Source organism: Brachypodium distachyon, chromosome 3 (genome assembly GCF_000005505.3).
Source record: "Brachypodium distachyon strain Bd21 chromosome 3, Brachypodium_distachyon_v3.0, whole genome shotgun sequence".
Taxonomy (NCBI): domain Eukaryota; kingdom Viridiplantae; phylum Streptophyta; class Magnoliopsida; order Poales; family Poaceae; genus Brachypodium; species Brachypodium distachyon.
Window position 1 is genome coordinate 2,211,140 of NC_016133.3, and position 17,989 is coordinate 2,229,128.

The 17,989-nt window shown below is 43.9% G+C and overlaps 1 protein-coding gene across 3 annotated transcripts; it reads left to right on the forward strand.

Annotated features, from left to right (window-relative positions):
* The first annotated feature begins 1,831 nt into the window (after window positions 1-1,831).
* Window positions 1,832-7,822, forward strand: LOC100841949 (translation initiation factor IF-2). Of its 3 annotated transcripts, none has more exons than XM_003570855.3 (3): window positions 1,832-2,390; window positions 2,471-6,025; window positions 7,439-7,820. In XM_003570855.3, exons 1-2 carry the CDS (start codon window positions 1,837-1,839, stop codon window positions 2,526-2,528), a joined length of 612 nt encoding a protein of 203 aa, XP_003570903.1. In that variant the 5' UTR covers window positions 1,832-1,836; the 3' UTR covers window positions 2,529-6,025; window positions 7,439-7,820. The 3 variants fall into 3 exon arrangements, with proteins under 3 accessions (XP_003570903.1, XP_024317852.1, XP_003570904.1); XM_024462084.1 differs by lacking the exon at window positions 1,832-2,390 and having other exon boundaries at window positions 4,611-5,631; window positions 5,745-6,025; window positions 7,439-7,822; XM_003570856.4 differs by lacking the exon at window positions 1,832-2,390 and having other exon boundaries at window positions 4,623-6,025; window positions 7,439-7,822.
* The last annotated feature ends 10,167 nt before the right edge of the window (window positions 7,823-17,989 follow it).

Here is a 17,989-nt window from a genome sequence, read left to right on the forward strand (position 1 = left end):
TTCCTATTTGCTGACAGCATGAAACCATGTATCGAACACCTCCACATCAGCCTTGAATGGTGTCTAAAATGCATCTTACACATTTTTTGGGCTAGGTCTGAATTTTTGGTATTTGCTTGGAGGGCTACCAATATTTCAGCACGCTACCTCTTATATTTTTTTTTCAACATTGGCTAACACATGGTCAAATAAAACGTCAAACAATTTTTGACATGGCAAGTTGGGGCTTAAATCAAACGTACTCGTTGTTGATGGCCTGTCTTTTCTACTGGTTTCAAACTTATAATTTGCATCACTCGCAATTTTGATGTACATAATTGATTTTTAATTGGTATAGAGATTTAAATATGTCAGTTATGCATCAATTTGCTCACTTTGATGTATCTACATTTATTTATTTTGCACGGATTCGATCACCTGTTAATCTCCCGGCGATTCTCCTCCTAATCACTGACGTTGCAGGGCCAGCCTCCACGTCCGCCATCGCGATTCGAGCAGCATCGTGCGCCGGCGGCGTGCCATCGCTTTCTCCGCCGCTCGCCGTCCGCCTTCCTATGCTTTGTTGCCGCCTCCCAATTCCCCCGCTGCCGGCTGACAGGCGTCACGATTCGGACGCCACCGTGTGCCGCCGGTGCCAACGCTTTGGCCGCCGCCGGGCCTCTCCCGCCTCTCTGCCCGCCACGGCGCGTCTCCTTGGTTCTCCCCTCGCCACCAACCAGCAGCACCCTCCAGGCTCCTGCGTCCCCTTGCTGCCGCCTGCGAGCCGCTAAGAATCCCGACGCTGTGGATTGAATTCCGTCGAGAATTCCGGCGAGGTGTCCGAAATTTAGCGTGGATTGAATCCGGCGAGTTGCTCTTCAAGTTTTGGGTCGTACGGTGGTGTATTTGTTAGTCTGACTTTTTTCTTCCGGTCGTGCCGCTCTTTCCTAGTCTGGCTCGGATTAAATTTCATACTGATCTTGTTGATTGGATCTGCTTGTATTTGGCTGTACGTATTGTCCTTGCCGAACTGATTTTCAAATGGATTGGTCCTGCCCTTACCGACTGCATGTATTAGTTTGCTATTGCGCTCACCAAATTGATTTTCAATTGGATTGGCCTTGATTGCCCTTGTTCAGATATCCCGTGATTTGTTTTGACAGCAGTCGGATTGATTTTGTTTCCATAGCAAATACCGTGATTAGAGCGAGATTGATTTGATTCCGTAGCTGGTTGATAGACCCTACGATTAAATCTAGACCGTACGATAACTATTGTAAAATCTAGACCGTAGAATTTCTACTACTACTTTAATTAGATATTAGATAAACCATTTCGAACCTGCGTCGGTTTATTGGTTTCTGCTGTGCGGTTGTGCGCTCCATGGTCTGCAGTGAAATTAAGGAGCAGAGAGTGTATCTCACCGATCAACCGGATGCCAATACACGGCCCTGACGGACCGATCGAGATTTGCTTTCAGCTGGAAGTTAATCAGCTCCTCAGATCAGCAGCACCCGCAATTTTGATGTACATAATTGATTTTTAATTGGTATAGAGATTTAAATATGTCAGTTATGCATAAATTTGCTCACTGTGATGTAACCTAGCTAATTCAAACACTGACTCTGGTTTTTCCAGTTTTCGCTCCTCTAGATCTTCTCCTGCTTCACAAGTCGCAACTTGTTTTCAGCTACTACAGTGATTACTCTCTCCGATTCTAAATTGTTGTCGAAATATTACATATACGTATCTAGACATTTTTTAAGAACGGATACATCCATGTCTAAGCAAATTTGAGTCAAAAATTTAAAACTTACTTCCTGCAGATAGAAACAGACGAGAATTCGAGAGAGAGAGATGGAAAGGCACTCAGTTGGCCACGGAAGCACTGACAAGCTTGAGGCTGTCAGCTCCCGAGAGTTTCAGACATGCCGCGGCCTGGCACCAATAGCTGGCTGCCACACTGATACATCCAGAAGAGAACCGATGCAGCCAGCAAAACCAGCAGCTGGGCTGATAAGGCCGCCGGCGCCGGCCAAGGCGCGGCCGTCGTCCGGCGTCGCCAGGCTGCTGCTGCTGCGGGCGCCGGCGGCCGCGGTGGCGCTGGCCGCCGCGCTCGCCGTGTCCTCGTCATCGCCGGCGCTGCCTCCTGCTCCTGCTCCTGCCCAGCAGCAGGCGGCGCCGGCGCCGGAGGACACGATGCGCAACGTGCCGCGGACGCTCTCGGGGGAGGAAGGCAAAGGGGCGGAGCGGATCAAGCACCCGAGGTCACCTATGGCGGCCCGGTGCACGTCCAAGTGCGTCAGCACCTGCGTCCTCGGCGGCGCCGGCGCGCCAGGCGTCGGCGGGCCGTTCAACGTCAGGAGGCCCCTCGTCGTCTTCAAGGACGGCTTCCGCAGCCGCCAGTACTGGTACTTCTTCTTCTTCTTCTTCAAGGACGTCTGTAACCTGAAACTCTGGATGTCTGAAACTCTGCCCTGCACACATGTAGCCTGGTGGAGTGCTCCGACGTCTGTAACCTGATCAAGGACGGGGAAGACGACCAGTAAGTATATATACAGCGAATGATGATCCATCGATCAGGTACTAATGGATGACGATCCATCGGGGAATTAACTTGCAACCGATGGAACCAGTTAGCTGAAGATCGATGCAGCAGCCATGAGATCGTCACTCGTGAGGAGCATGTTGCCGCCGGCCCGGCCGGCTGATCTAACAGTTAATGGAGGTAGGCCAGGAGGGGATCCATATCAGGTTAATTTTCCAGCTCCATGAGGCAAATGACCAGTACTCCCCAGTTAACTCAGTGTGGATACATACGCAGTCGATCGCCGTGTGCATGCAGGACTAACAAGAAGCATATTACCTCTGTTACAGAAAAGCTCTGCTTGATCAGCTACTTGAATGGAAACTTAATTTTGTGTTTCTTAAATATCAACTATTATAGGCCTAGGCTTGGGCAGTTGGGCAGGGCTGTAATCTCCACGCTGCAATTTTTGTTCCAGATCAACTTCTTTCCCATCCATGACAAGCCAACAAATGAAAAAAAAGGATAATTGATAAATCATCGAATACTGTTTTAATTGCACCTATGTTTTGTTCCATTAACACATTTATGTTTTATCCCAAACTTAAAAAAAAACTCATTTAGGGCCTCTTTGATTCAGAATATTTCTGAAACTTTTAGTGGATTGATTATAAAACCCTTGAGTTCTTTTGTACATGGTTCGTTTGATTCTTAGAATTGTAAAACATAAGATTTTTTTTTATAAAAGATTCATTGCACTAATTTTCGTATAAAAGTTTCTGCCCACTCCAACTTTTTGGTTAAATCCTATGCTTTTCCGGTAAACGGTCAAATATTCCATTCAATCATATTATCTTGAAACGGCATGGCATCATAATCCTGTGAATCAAAAGAAACTCTCAGAATCATTGTATACTACTCCCTCCGTCCAACAAAATATGTCTTAACTTTGTCAAAATTTAGATGTATCTAGACATGACTTAATGTATAGATGCATTCAAATTTAGTCAAAATTGAGACATCTTTGTTGGACGAATGATTACTAGAATCGGACAACTTTTATCCTTTTTTGAAAAGCAGGGAGGCCCTCCGATTTCTATTGTTGAAACCAACAGTTCTTACAAGAACAAAAAAGAGCAAATGTGCCCTAACGCTACCTCATATAGACTTGTTTAACCAGCTACAGTTTATGCGGACGAAATCTAGGGGCTAGGGCGCAACAAGTCAGCAAGGCTCCACGCATAAACTAAAGCGTTGATGGTTTTTACCATCTTTTTTGGGACAACTGGTTTCATTTCTTTTTCCTTTTTCCCTATTGTTTCAACCTTTCCACTTTCACTTCTTTCAACTTTTGGTTTTCTCAAGCAAACCCATAATTTCTAGAACTCAAACTACAATCAGAGGTCATGATTTTCCTGAATTCTGCGGTAAGACAAAGTACATGGATTTTTTCCCCAAACATTCTTTCGATCGGGATTCCATTACCAAAGATAACGGAACACATGTTTACCCTCACATATTTGAAAAGGTACTTCCAAGCTATCTAGAACACACCCAATTGAAGAATAAAAAAGTTCTCAAAACGATTAAAAGATGCTTATTACATACGACTCGAAGGGTCACCAAAAGACAAGAGTTTCTCAACTCTTCGAATCACAGCGAAGTTTTGATGTTCTCCCGAAATGATCTCCAAACTATTGTCAAATAAGTCGTCTAGGTATCTCCTTGGTCATTTTCATCTTCCGATTGCTTCCCTTGAATCCTTGCGACGTCGACCTTAGCTCGAGCTGGTTGGTGTTTCATCGCTTCTTGTCATAGATCGTCCGCTCCTCTGCATGGCAAGTCGGCATGACCATTCTTTTGTTGCCTTGCCCGATATTTCATATATGACAAGGAAGACATATGATTTTGCGGTCCGAACCAGATTCTTTGCAAAGTACTATGGTGTTCTCAATTTCCAGACGGCCCACCAAACCACCGCCAACCCAACATTTTGCACAGTCCTACTAACATTAACCCTTTGATTACATACATGGTTATTTAAGATGGTACAGAAGTTTTTTCTAAAATTCCCTTAAAAATAAATAAAGAAGATTCAATTCAAATTGGCCCGAGTTTGATTCGTTTTCCTTTCATCCGCATTTCTGTTCGCTCGCTCTCTTACTCCCTTCACTGACCAAACCCTAGCCACCGATCCCCCACCCCGGCGGCGGTCGACCGGCCGCCGGCCATGGCCTCGCCGGCACCACCAATCGAGGAAAGTCGGACGCAGCCCTGGCTCCCAGCCCTCGCGGATGAGATCCTGGAGGAGATCTTGGTGCGCGTGCCCACCCCGGAGGCGCTCGCCCGCGCCTCCGCGGCCTGCACCTCCTTCCGCAGCATCATCACCGCGCGCTCCTTCCTCCGCCGTTACCGCAAACTCCACCGGCCTCCCCTCCTCGGCCTCCTAATCGACACAGAAGCAGGCTTCCGCCCTGCCCAGGCGCCCCACCCCTCCGCCCCGCTCGCCCGCGCTCTCGTCGCCGCCGCTGATTTCGACTACGGCTCCTTCGTCCCAGAGCCCAATCAAAGCTGGCTCAACCCCTGGCAAGCCCGTGATGTCCGCGACGGCCGCGTCCTACTCGACTGCACCGGCCAGTTCGATTTTGGAGCCGTCTTCACGAACCTCGCGGTGTGCGATCCCTTGTCACGGAGATCCGTGCTGCTCCCACCCATACCTGGGGATATGAGTATGAACGTCCAGCAAGATCCCGTTGTCCAAGTCCAGCCCATCCTCGCTCCTGCTGGAGAGGATGAGGATACGACATTGTTCAAGGTGATCTGCACAGCGCACTACAAAACCAAGTTGGTCGCGTTCGTCTTCTCTTCTGTCACCAGTCAATGGTGTATAGCTGCATCAACCAGCTGGAGTTCTTTGGGCACAGTCAAGCCCTCCAGAAGGAAATGTTTGTCCCGTTTCAACTATGTACATGGCTGCTTCTACTGGTTGTCGGTTTGGAGGGACAAGTTACTCGTGTTGGACACATGCAGTATGGAGTTCTCCACTGTCGACACTCTTACGGGCTACCACTCACAGCTTATAAATCAGCCTGGCCGGAGCAGACGTGTGTCTACCGTTATTGAGGGTACGAAAGGAGCCCTTGAGATGTGTACTCTCGTCGATAATTACAGTCCTACCTCATATTATCTCTATCAAACCGCTCAGCAAAATAATGGCGAATCTTCCAATGAATGGCAGCTGAAAAATATTATACCGTTACCTCGCCGATGTTTCTATGGCATTGCGGGTGCAGCTGAGGGATTCTTGTTCCTTCGAGGCGTTCGAGAAGATCAGTGGGATGATATTTCCCATGGTGTGATTTTCGAGGATAAGGATGTAGACTTTTTTTCGCTGGAGGTCAAGACTTCAGAACTTAAGAAGATGTTTAGAAAAACATACACCAATCGTCCCAACCGTGTCTACCCGTACTTTGGCTATCCACCATTATTCTCGGAACCAAGTCTTTGAGCTACAAAGTGGTAAGCATGCCTATTCTCTTTGAAATTCTCTCTTGTGAAGTGGGAAGTGACAAGCTTATTCTCTTTGCATTTTATGAATTATGGTGCTTTGTTATCCTAATTTGTAATGTAGAGAGTTAATCGTTCTATGCTATTAAAAGAACTTGTCAAGCTAGAGAATATAGTCATGGTTTGTTTCATTCCTGACCAACATTGCCATGTGACTGCACAAATAAAGGAAACAATTTCATATCAGGAAAAACCTATATCCATCTGCTGTGGTGGAACATTCAGAACATCCCGCCAATCTATGATAACCTAGAGAGTTTAGCTAATATATTTTCTTTGAACCCAGTCAGGAAGATAAATATATTACCTTTGAAGAACAATAGTAAAAACTACACAAACGTAAATCCACAGTGAAATAATAAGGTAAGACACATGTTTTCTGTCACATTTTATCTGACACTCAATACCCATCGGTTTTCTAAAATCCACTCAGGTTGATTTAGAACCTTCCCGGGTTGGCTGGGTTTTCCCAACCTGGTCTCAATCTGAGGCAACCCAGGCCATCTGGTCCTTGAGTTTGCTTTTTTCTGATCTAACTGCTCGACCAAGATGATAATGCTGGTCCCAGACTCCCAGTGTCACAATTGAGCCTAGTGAATCTAATCTCTCATGCTTGATTAGAGGCTCTAGGAGTTTGTCAAATTATACGTTACCATGTTATAGAAAAGGTGGAAAAAGTAGTTTATTGGAGCCAATCTCAATCTTGTTTGGTAGGCTTGCTCAACATTAGGCTGATCAGATTGTTGACAGCCGTATCCCCTCTAGATTTGGTGGATGGGACTTTATGATTTTGGCTTCATGAGTCGCAATTCTCATGGCGTGGCTTGTTCAAAATCGGCTATGTATATCTTTGGATAAATACACGAGGGGAAATCTTGGGCTTATGGTGCATCATTAGGTCTTAGTATTTTACAGTTAATTTATGGAACAGATGATATTCCAAAGAAGAATGATGCATAACCTGTGTATCAGTTGCTTGATATCTGAGGGCCCTGTGGGTTTGTATTTACCATTCAAATGTTGATGTTTCTTCTAATTTTTGTGTGCATTGCTTCAAAACTGGGATTGCATGTCCCTGGGACTCTCCTAAGGCATGAATGAGCAGCTTATGTGTCCTTCACTCTTAAGTTGCACCGTACTTTTTTTAGTTTTGTATATAAAGGCATAATTTGTCTCCCAAGCTGTCATAAGATTTTCCTTGGACTCTTTATAAGCATGAGGGAGCAGCATATGCGCCTTTTGTCTGAAGCCATACCGTACTTCTCGATTTTGCCCACCCAGCCTTATTTTGAAACCATGAAAGCAAGTATATTTTATTCCATTCACAACAGTTTCTATTTTAGTTCTAACAAAATGTACCTGCAGGGATGGACTCACATTGCTTTTTGCTCTGTTGTTTGGGCCTTGGTGCCTTTGAGGAGAGACGGCAGATGTTCGCGGGTGCTTCCAATATGCTGTCTCAGTCTGTTTTGCTGCCTTTGAGGAGAGACTGCAGGTGCCAACTTGCGCGCTGTCTCAGTGATACCGTACTTGAGCCTTGGTGTTGGTTATCAGAAACTAATCACCAAGCTATGTCTGACCTAAGGTGTTTAAGCAAGACATAATGTTGCCAAGGTGATTTTGTCTAGCGTTTATATGAAGTGACATATTGCTGTTTTTCTGTCTCTTACTTAAAGATGTAACTTTGGTTGTTAATGAATAAAGAGGTGCCTTGCTGTCAAAAAAAAAAGTGACATATTGCTGTTTTTCTGTGCTGCGAGAGTGGCCTGGACCTAGTATTAGGGTGGTATGCTTTGCCAGTCTATTTTAGTATTGTTATATCTTCCGGATCCTGTTGTGGTCGTTGCAGCCATGTTTACTCTTTCCTTTTCGGAATCCTTGTCTGTAGCCTAGCCACAGGATGTTCTTCTCAGCATGTTTATGATGGGGAGTATCTTGTGTGGTTAGAGAACCGCTTTGGATCCTACGGTTTGCCGCACAGTATGGCGTGTACGTTGGCTAAGCTAAAAATAGCAGCACCCTGTAAAAATACCCAGTGGCATGGAAGAATGTCTTGTCGGGTTCTCTCTCCATCTAGCTAGCTCCAACCAACAATGGCGTCCGCGGCGAAAGGCTCCTTGTGGTGCGTCGCCGCCGTCGTTGTGGTGTTGCTGCTGCTGCCGCTGCAGACGGCGGAGGCGCAGGAGGCTTGCCAGCAGGAATGCTACAGGGCCTGCAGCGACGACACCTGCAGCTGCGTCGCCTCCTGCGGCCCCGGAAGCGACGGCCAGGATTGCACGGCGTGCCAATCTCAAGGGGGCTGCATGCCCGCTTGCATCGGACGCTGTAACTGCCCCGAATGAGATTTGGGCCGGGTTATTATCGGTCCATCCAGCGGCCCGTCCCGGCCCGGCCCATGCATGCATCCGTCCAAACAGGCCGGCCACGCGCGATCGGCGTTGGCTGGCAAGTTGTTTACGTTTCACAGTTGGTTGAATTCCTCTTTGTTGTATTGTTTTCCCTTCGTTTCAGGTATAGTGCTGGGTTTTCTTTAAATGAAATGCGTATTACTAGGTTCGTCTTCAAAAGTGATACAGAATGATAGATGTGGTTTCATATTATATACTCTCTCCATTCCGAAATAAGTGACATGAATTTGTATAGGAAGATATATAAATCCACGTCATTTATTTTCGGACCGAAGGAGTAGATCACATATCCATGGTAAATCTCAGTCAAAACATGTCTCGACGAAATCCAACGAGTCGTGCATTGAGAAGAGGAGGAACTGTTATTCGTAGAGCTGTATTTCTTCAGCAAAACAAAACAAAGCAAAAAAAATTGTCACGGGAATTAACGATTTTTATTACTCCCTCCGTTTCTAAATATTTGTAGGTGTTTTAGCGCAAACTCATGCTTCCAACGTCGCCAACAAGCTTCCATCGTCAAAAGTTCTTCCAGGCCACCGTCTCCTCTGGCCTAAAATCCTTTCTAAACTTAACGGGCCAATTCCTCCCGTGGCCCATTTTCATAACCTGGTTGCATGGTATACTCTGTTTTTTTCCATCAATGCTAGCGCTGCTGCAGAGATCAGAACTGCATAATGTGTGTGTATCTCCAAGAACGCTACAAAAATGCCACAGTGTTGCCACCACACCAGGCTCCACAATGTGATTTTTTTTCATCCATGGTGCCACACAGATCATCACGCCTTGCGCCCGTGCGCATCAATCGATGCAGAGGCTACAGGTTTTCCTCGTGTTCAAAGAAAAAAAAGTATCGTCACTAGCTTCAAACAGATTGTTGCATGGCCTCTCAAAATCAGCCAGCCATTAGTGACAGACATGGGGCAGCTACCGACTCACACTGTTTCAACTTCAAGGCAACAGTCAAGAACCAGTGCCCTTTGCTCCTTGCAGTTGCAGTGACAATGGCCTGCCTGTGATCATCGCCAATCAATCAGGCCATCAGATGCAAACAGAAAGAAACAGGGGCCTTGGGACTTGGGCAAGCACCGAGCAAGAGTCGCCTACCGGCATCTGTTTCAGCTTGGCAAGTTGGCGACCCTGGAGTTATCTGAACATGCAATGCAATGCAGCCGTGGTTTTGGGCCTGATCATCAACAGGGTCCAGTACTGCAGTGTGTTGTCTGGATCAATCAGTTAATTAGCAGAACTCTACTGTAAGAAATTTCTGTTTGGAGAAAATGACGATGCTATTGCCTGACAGGAAAAAAAAATAAGCAGCTTCCTGTTGAACAAACCGATGCCGACATGAATTTCAACATACAAATTTGACCCTTATCACTTCATTTTCTCAAAGAATATAGAGCTTCTTGGCATGGTCTCCTCGGCTATATCTGAATTCTGAAAGCCGGTGGTATCTATAAATATATCGCCGTCAGGTTCTCTGTTCTGGCTGCTTCGCGAAAAGTTCAGAACAACCTCCCTTCAGATTGGATTTCTGAGACTCGTCAAAGAGCAGAGGCCCACTCTGCTCCTGTGCAGTGTACATGTTAGTTACCCGGGCACTGTTTGTTCTTTTGCCGGTGATTGGCTGGGCCATGTTTTGATTACTGCCCTGGGCCAGCCTCTCCCCATGCAGTGTCCATCTCAAGAGACCACTCCAAACCAACCAGAGCCATTCTTTAGAAAATTAAGGGGAAAAAACAGAGGTGGCCAGGCTTTAAATCAGGCCAATATGGGGATAAGTGGGAGGATAATGCAATGGAAACCTCTCAAAGGTGTACTGTCTTCCAAGGAAAAGACATATATTTAGGTGCAGTGCCAGTGTCGCCTCAGCTATACTGGTGATGTGCATGCACTTGCATTGGTTGGACCTGAAACACCATGCAATGGGCACAGGGGGGTTGAACTTGAAATAGATCTAAGCTGAGCCATCAAAGTTCTGGCCTCCATTGTGAATTTGTGATTTCCTTGCACACCTACTCAATGCTACATTTGTTTTTGTGTGTTCTGACTGCATTAATTTAGTTCCGGCTTTCTAGAATTCTAGTGATCTACACAACTTGACCAATTTGAGATTTTGCTTGTGTGTTTTTAATATCATGGTATCCTAGAAATAAAATAATAAAATAAAAATAAATACTATGAACATTATTATGAAGCTTCTAGCTAGTGTTGTTCCTGATGTCATTTCTGCTTAGGAGAGGATAAAAAGAAGGTTAGATCATATCCTAGGGGATGTAAAGCAGAATAAAACTTTTTCGAGGCTAGCGTTATTTCAATATAATGGCAAACATGAGATGACACCACTCTTGTGAAGCTAAGATGCCCCTCCTTGATGAGTAGTATGCACATTTATTGTCACCTAGCTAGAAAGATTTCTCTCTTTTTCGCTGGAACATAACACAAAGAAAAATAAGGATTTGATTATCGTGGTGACCAGAAAACTTTGACATGACAAGATCCGATCATCTAATTAACAGACAGTAGGTCGACTGGCTGAGCACCTTTCGGAAGAATCTGGCCCACACTGATCTACAGGTGCGAGATACTTGTCTTTTGGATGTTGATAATTCAAGCAATATTTGGATCAGATATTTCAGCGCCTCTTTGATTTTTTTTGAGCTGAAAAAAAATCAAAATATAGGAAGAATTTTTCTTTGATTTGATTGGTAGGATTTCAAAATATAGGAATAAAGAAAACATAGGAAGAATTAAATGTCACGACATTGAACTTTGTAGGAATTCAAAACACAATAATGTGCATTAGTAGTTGTTTGATTGCATCTCATGAAAAGTACATAAACACAGTAATGTGCATTAGATACTACCCACAGTTAGGTTGGGCGTCATGGGAATTTTTCTTTGAAATTACATGCAAGGTAGTGGTCCATACCAAAAAAATCTGGGATTTCAAATCTGGCAAATCAAATTGAGCTAGTTTTTCAAAAAGTTGTGTCATTTTAAAACTTTAGTTCATTTGGTTAAACTAAGAAGGGTCAAAGGGTACCCTGAGGGTCATAAAGTTGCAGCTGTAGAATGAAATGAGGCGTATGAAAAAGTTCCTAGAAATATAATCGTCCCCTCCAAAATTTCTACGAATTTTCTTTGAATGAAATAAACGTGTCCTCGGGGTATTTAGGTAACATTATAAAGGATGGATGGAATTGATTTGCGTGGTGCACCGCGAGGGATAGATAGATGAATGTGATCCATCGATGATCGATCGGTCGGTCGACGTCGTCGCAGGGAGCATAAGTCGTATCGATGCATCGTGTACTGTAGTTACAACAACATATGCCTATCGATGGAGCCAAGCTGACTTGACTCTAGTGCTGTTCGACTGAGAGAAAAAGCTAGTCAGGGAGCCATCATCCTCTAGATAACTTTTATTTTAGATTTTTCATGCCAGCTAGATGATCGTGTCGGCAGATTGAAGCTCCTAGCAATGATTGCATGCATGCCCATTGTTTTTCCTTTGGAGATTAATGGCTCTAGGCATTTTGATTTAGAGATTTTTTTGTCGTGACGTGGATCGTAGCTACCACTAAACTATAGTGCTGATAAACAGTATTGTGAGGCTGCATGGGTTGTAGAAAAAAAAATCAATTCATCATGCTAGATGTAAACTTATGAACATTGGTGCAAAAATATGTCTGAATGCACTATACAAACACACACAAAAAAAGTTTTCTCGTCCCAATATATAGTACTACAATATTCACTAGTGAAACTTGATCATGAGACTACCAACTACTCTACAGTACATACACTATTCAGTACTCACACTAGTTTTTCTTACAGAACACATAAATTAGAGAAGGAAGAATACAGATTGCTGACCAATGACCATGCATCCTAAGGGAAGAAAACCGCTTTATAATTAAAGTCAACTTGAAAAGATATGGGCAGTGTGATACAAAAGTACTCCCTCCGTTCCTAACTGTAAGAAGTTCTAACTCTATCCTAAGTCAAAAAATTAAAGTTAGATCAAATTTACAAAAAAATCTACCAACATTTACAACTAGTTTTATTAAATCCATCTTGACCTGATATTGTAAATGTCAGTATGTCTTTCTACAAACTTGGTCACAATTTAAAAGAAATTGAGTTAGGACAAAGCTACAAATTCTGACATTTTAGAATGCAGGTAGTATAAACTATTAGGAAAAATGTTTTGATACAATTTTAGCGATACAGTATGATTTTTAATTATGTCACACAACTGATCATAGTGCATTAGCGTGACTATTAATATTGGTCGAACTTAACGCGTGGACGTCGTCTTACATCTTGCACCAAAATAAATGCTCCTCCGTCTGTTCCTAATTAATTGACGCCGGAAATTTCGCAAAAAAACCCTTACTATATTTCCCGAAATCGACGTGCAGTCCACGTTCTATCAGAACTTTTGCAAAAATAAAATCTTGTAGTTTTGCGAACCAACGTGCAGTCCGCGTTCAATTGAAGATGTGTACTGCATGTTGATTTTGTAAAATGGCCCGGGCCAATTAATTGAAAAGGGAGGGAGCAGATAAAAGATACTACGAGCTAGGTTCGGCATTTAAATCCGTCTGGTTGAGGTTTAAGCTTTCGTCGTGTCTTTTGTAGTACTCCGTACCATGTTTTAGATCCGACAACTCCTAGAATAGAAATCGTTAGGAGTACTTCTGATCGTCTAATCCGTGGTGATTATTCCTCATAAAAACACCCACCCTGGATCAACGTAGTGCTCCAGTACTTTAGCAACTGAAACGGTCTTTTGAAACGGTCTTTATGAATGTGTCCGTACACTGGCTATTACTGCCATTCAATGCGAATGCGAATGGTTATGCAAGGCCGTTGCCGTGTCGATGGAACGACACACCATTTTTGCTGGTCAGCCGAAGCAGGAGGAGCTCTCTGGCTGCCTTCTGCTGAGACCTAGACGACCTGCTGTGTCAGTGTGTAGTACGTTTGGGTGTGAAAAACAAACAAAGATAGGGCTGCTGAGAGTGAGAGCACGTACACGTACGGCGTGTCTCGCGGGCAGGGGACAAGCCAAATCCAACAGATGCTACCCTTGCTCCCCCTTCCCTGTGCTGCACTAGCTCAGTGGCTCTCTGTACTCCTTTTGTACTCGCTGCTCACCCGTGTTGGGTGAACTTCAGCCTTCCTTGGCTGCAGCAGCCTTCAGCCCGCGCGTACGTACGGATGTACTGCTAGCTTCTTCCTCCGTGCGATGTACTGTGCCTGCAGGGTGGGTCCCGCTGGCTAGGTTCGTCGGCGTTGATTCTTGTCGAAATATTACATATTACATGTATCTAGACATATTTTAAAAACAACAGATACATCTTTTTTTCAAATTTGAAAAAAAAATTATGAAACGGAGAAAATACATTTTATTCGATGACCATCAAAGAAAAAGAAATCAGATATCAATATAAAGTCACTTATTTTAAGACGGAAAATTTATTCTTTTGTTTATCTTCCACACCTGCATGTCCCGCCACCTTTATGGATGTGATCAGAACGCCTCTTTGAATTGCATGAATGGAAAATCTGAGACACTAAGCACTCCCGCTCACGTTTATAGAGCTAGATGCTAATCAGTCTTGCGGCAATAATGGTTACATACGAAAATCCGTGTTAGTCATCTCTAACTATCCACCAATGATAACGACTACAAGAAGGTGGTGGCTTTGTCCTCTGTCGAGATGAAGAAGCCAACTCGATCACTTACTATTCGACATAGATATTTTCTCACAATACTTTCCTGTATCTTTTCACTTGTACAGTGAAAAAAAGGCAGCCTGTTTAATTAAGACAAAATATGCTAGGAGAAAAGGAGTGATTTAATTTCTGACTACTGGACTGCGGTTGCGTTGCTAGGGATAGACAACAAACTCATGTATGATTCTTCACTATGTACATCACCTCAAACAAATTATGAGTGTGCGAAAAAAGGTTGCTACCCTTCCGATCCATATTACTTGTCGAAATATTACATGTTTTTAGACGCTTTTTAAACGTATATACATTCAATTTTAAACAAATTTGAGACATATAATATGGTCGGAGGGAGTAATTAGGTTTGGTTGTGCATGTAAGCAGGCGGTAGGCTGTCCCGGCCCACCGTATATATGTCTGTATGTCATTGGTTTGATAGGACGTTGAATCTGGATATATGGACCAGTCGCTTTCTCGCTTGCACTCAGTCTACCGTCACGTGTTCTCTTGGATCTTACCATGCATGGGCCATGGAATTTGGTGGCTTGGAGCAAATAGAGCATCACTAGCACTTTGATAGATTTACGGCGAAATTAAGAGAGCATTAAACTTACACAAACAACACTGATCACTTGTGATCATCAGATGGTAAAGTCTAGAGTAGGTATTATCATCTCGGGATCCCTCTCTGGCGCCAACCGCGCGGTTGACTTGATCAGCGAAATATTTGGCGTGGGGCCACTCTCCTTCCTTATCCCCTCTCTCTGTCCTTTATTCCTTATCTTTGCCTCTCTCTTTCCTTATCCCTTCGTTCTGGAGGAAAGAGATAAGCCCTAAGAACTTAACTTAGGGGGGGTGGTGGTGGTGGTGGTGGTGGAGGGGGGGGGGGGCAAGGTTGCCGGCGCTGGAGAAGATGAAGGTGTTCCTGGGATTAGAGGGATGGCCGGGGCGGCGGCGGACCGACGGTAGCGGCGGCTAGAGCAGGGCGGGGTGGCGAGGCGTCGCGGTAGCGCGCGGGCCGTAGGAGGGCCAGCGCTGGCCGACGGGTCAACGGCGGCGGCTCTACTCCTCCTTCACTTGGTCGAAATCTTCGAATTCACCTGGTCGGAATTCGTCCGCCTCGGGCGGATGACCGCCAAATAGCTCCGCCGTGATCATATTATATACGATGTTGACGGTGATCTTGTGTGGTAATTGTGGTGCGGTGATGTATACTGCCGCAAAAATCTTCCTTTTCTTTTTCGGGGAACTGCGGCAGAAACCTTAATTATATAATTATAGAGTGGTACAAGTACAAACTCACTTAGTACACAACCCCGCGCGCGAGAGATATAGTTGAAGAAAAATTATGCATTGTTCTCGTGATTGGCGCTTCAATGAGCTACAGTTAGTGTTCCTCTTTTTTTTTTTGAGATTTCTTGTTCTGTATCGTGATGATCTTTTCTTTTCTTAATAACCGGCCTGGCCTCATGACTCATGAGATCAATTGTTTTGTGCTTTTATAAGCTGGTTGCAACTAACCGGCACGAGTCCCGAGGCAAACCCCAGGGCAGGCAGGCAGGCATGCTCTGGCCTCTGGGGTTTGGACTGTTGTTTTGTGCCTCGGAAACCGTACTTAGACTACTGCTCCAGCTTATTCCACGCATGATGACGCAGCCAGGCCGCGTGCATGCATGCATTGCCTTTGCTTCTTCTCAGTCACAGTCGCAGGGTGAAGAAAAACAAGCGACGGTGAAAAGCCAAAAGTTAAGGGGCGGTTGTCCCCTGCTCGCCCGGCAATGCTTGTCTGCTGCCCATGTCCCCCTCGGAATCGTTTATTTTCTTACCCCAGTGTTAATTTTCTTGTGCCTCGAGCTTATCTTATCTGGCTCGGAATGCAGTTGCTCATAGATTTATCCTCACGTAGCAGTAAAAAAATATATATTTATTTTATTTTTCAGTCATATAAGTGTCCACATATGACATGTATTTAGACGCATTTTAAGAGTATCTAGAGTACTCTTATGTTATTAGGCGAACAAAGCTAGAACATCTCACACAACTTGATTTAAGACAAACTAAGGACATCTTATCTGTACCAATATATTAAATTGAAATTGGTAGCGATGGTATGGTCGCAGCCGTAGGTTAATTTCGTTAAAGTTACGAATATGCCACTGCCCGTTATTTTTTTTCCTCCAGTTTTTTTCACGATTTCTTCTACTCCGTCTTACAACCGACGCCACCAGACTCGCATGCCGATCTCGACGGCGCCATGAGTTGCCTACACAGAAAATAAAAATAAACAGTTTGTGATTTTGTTGACCCGTAGCGACACGCGGAAACACCTGCTAGTAAATAAATAAAAATAGGAGTAACTAGCAGCGGGCATTTAATTAATTAACGAGCTGCCAACCCATAATATATACTCCTATTTATTTCACGCAGCGCAACAGGTTTTGGACATATTTTTTGCGGGCAAACATGTTTTCCACAATATGACACTGTTATCACCGTAGCATGCATGTAACCCTGAATTTTTTTTGGCAATTCCCGGAAAAATGAAAAAAAAGGCTGGAGGTTGTTCTTTTTTATTTTTGTTTTTTGGGAATCAAAATGCCGGTTGCTGATGAGTGAAGATGTACGGATCGAGAAGCACGAGCTATATATCTGTCGTAGCTACCAGCATGCAGCTGGTTAGTTAGGCACATGCTCCTACAGTCCCAAGCGACTCAAATTTATCTAAATATGAATGCATCTATGTCTAAAAAACATTTATATATATGTAATAAAAAATCATTTAATATGAAACAGAGAGTACGTCTATAGGTCAGACTCGCCGTATTATCGTTACGGAGATTCCTTCATTTGGACATCCCAACTACTCCTAATTTTGATGGTTAGCAAACTGTTTCTCTTTTATAAAAAAACCGTAGTGAAATAAATTAAAGTTAGAATACATGCGTGCATACACACGCATGGTTGAATTTCTCCTGACACTGAATTTTAGAACTTGCAAGTGCCGGCTTCCATTTTTGTGTTTCCAATTGCGCTTGGGTTGTCGGAAAAAACATAACAAATGGGAAATCTCAACAAATGGCCATATACATCGTCTTTTTGGCCAACACATATATAGCACATACAGTTTTTCTAGCAGAAAAAAACAACATAGTTCAGTAACCGTCCGAAACTAACTAACGTTTAGAATCCTGGTCATACTAATTAATGGCTGAAAATGTCGTTGCAATATCAAACAGTCGCAATATCAATCAGAGTTTCCATTAATTTCAAGGGGAGAGAAGGAAGAAGTGTTTTCATTATATGTTTCGGTGCATGGTGTTTTTGACGAAAAGATCACAACGTGCTTTTCATTGCCAAAGTGGTCGAGAAGAACTCAACCAAAAAGTAAATACACGATTTTGGTGCATGGTTAATCAGTATATGTGACTAATTAAAGTTGTGAGCATATAAATGCAGTCATTTTTTTCTTCTGAAATGAAGGAATTCCTTTCAGCCTCTGCATTGACTCAAGCACACACCAATAATATTATTGCAATGTGTCATCTACAAGCTCACAATGACCATCTTGTACACGAGCAAGCTTGTAGCTATCTCGTTTGCAAACTGGCTAGATAAATCCCACGCGAGAATACAATCGGCTGCACCTAGAATCAATGAAACCCTGTGCACTCTCTGAACAGGAATTAGTAGAGGATCCAATCCAAATGTTATACTCCTTCCGGACGGAGGAAGTATATATAATTTTAACAAATTGGAAACTATT

Coding starts and splice junctions, on each gene's coding strand:
- LOC100841949 (XM_003570856.4), top strand. CDS start 4,737: ATGGCCTCGCCGGCACCACCAATCGAGGAAAGTCGGACGCAGCCCTGG.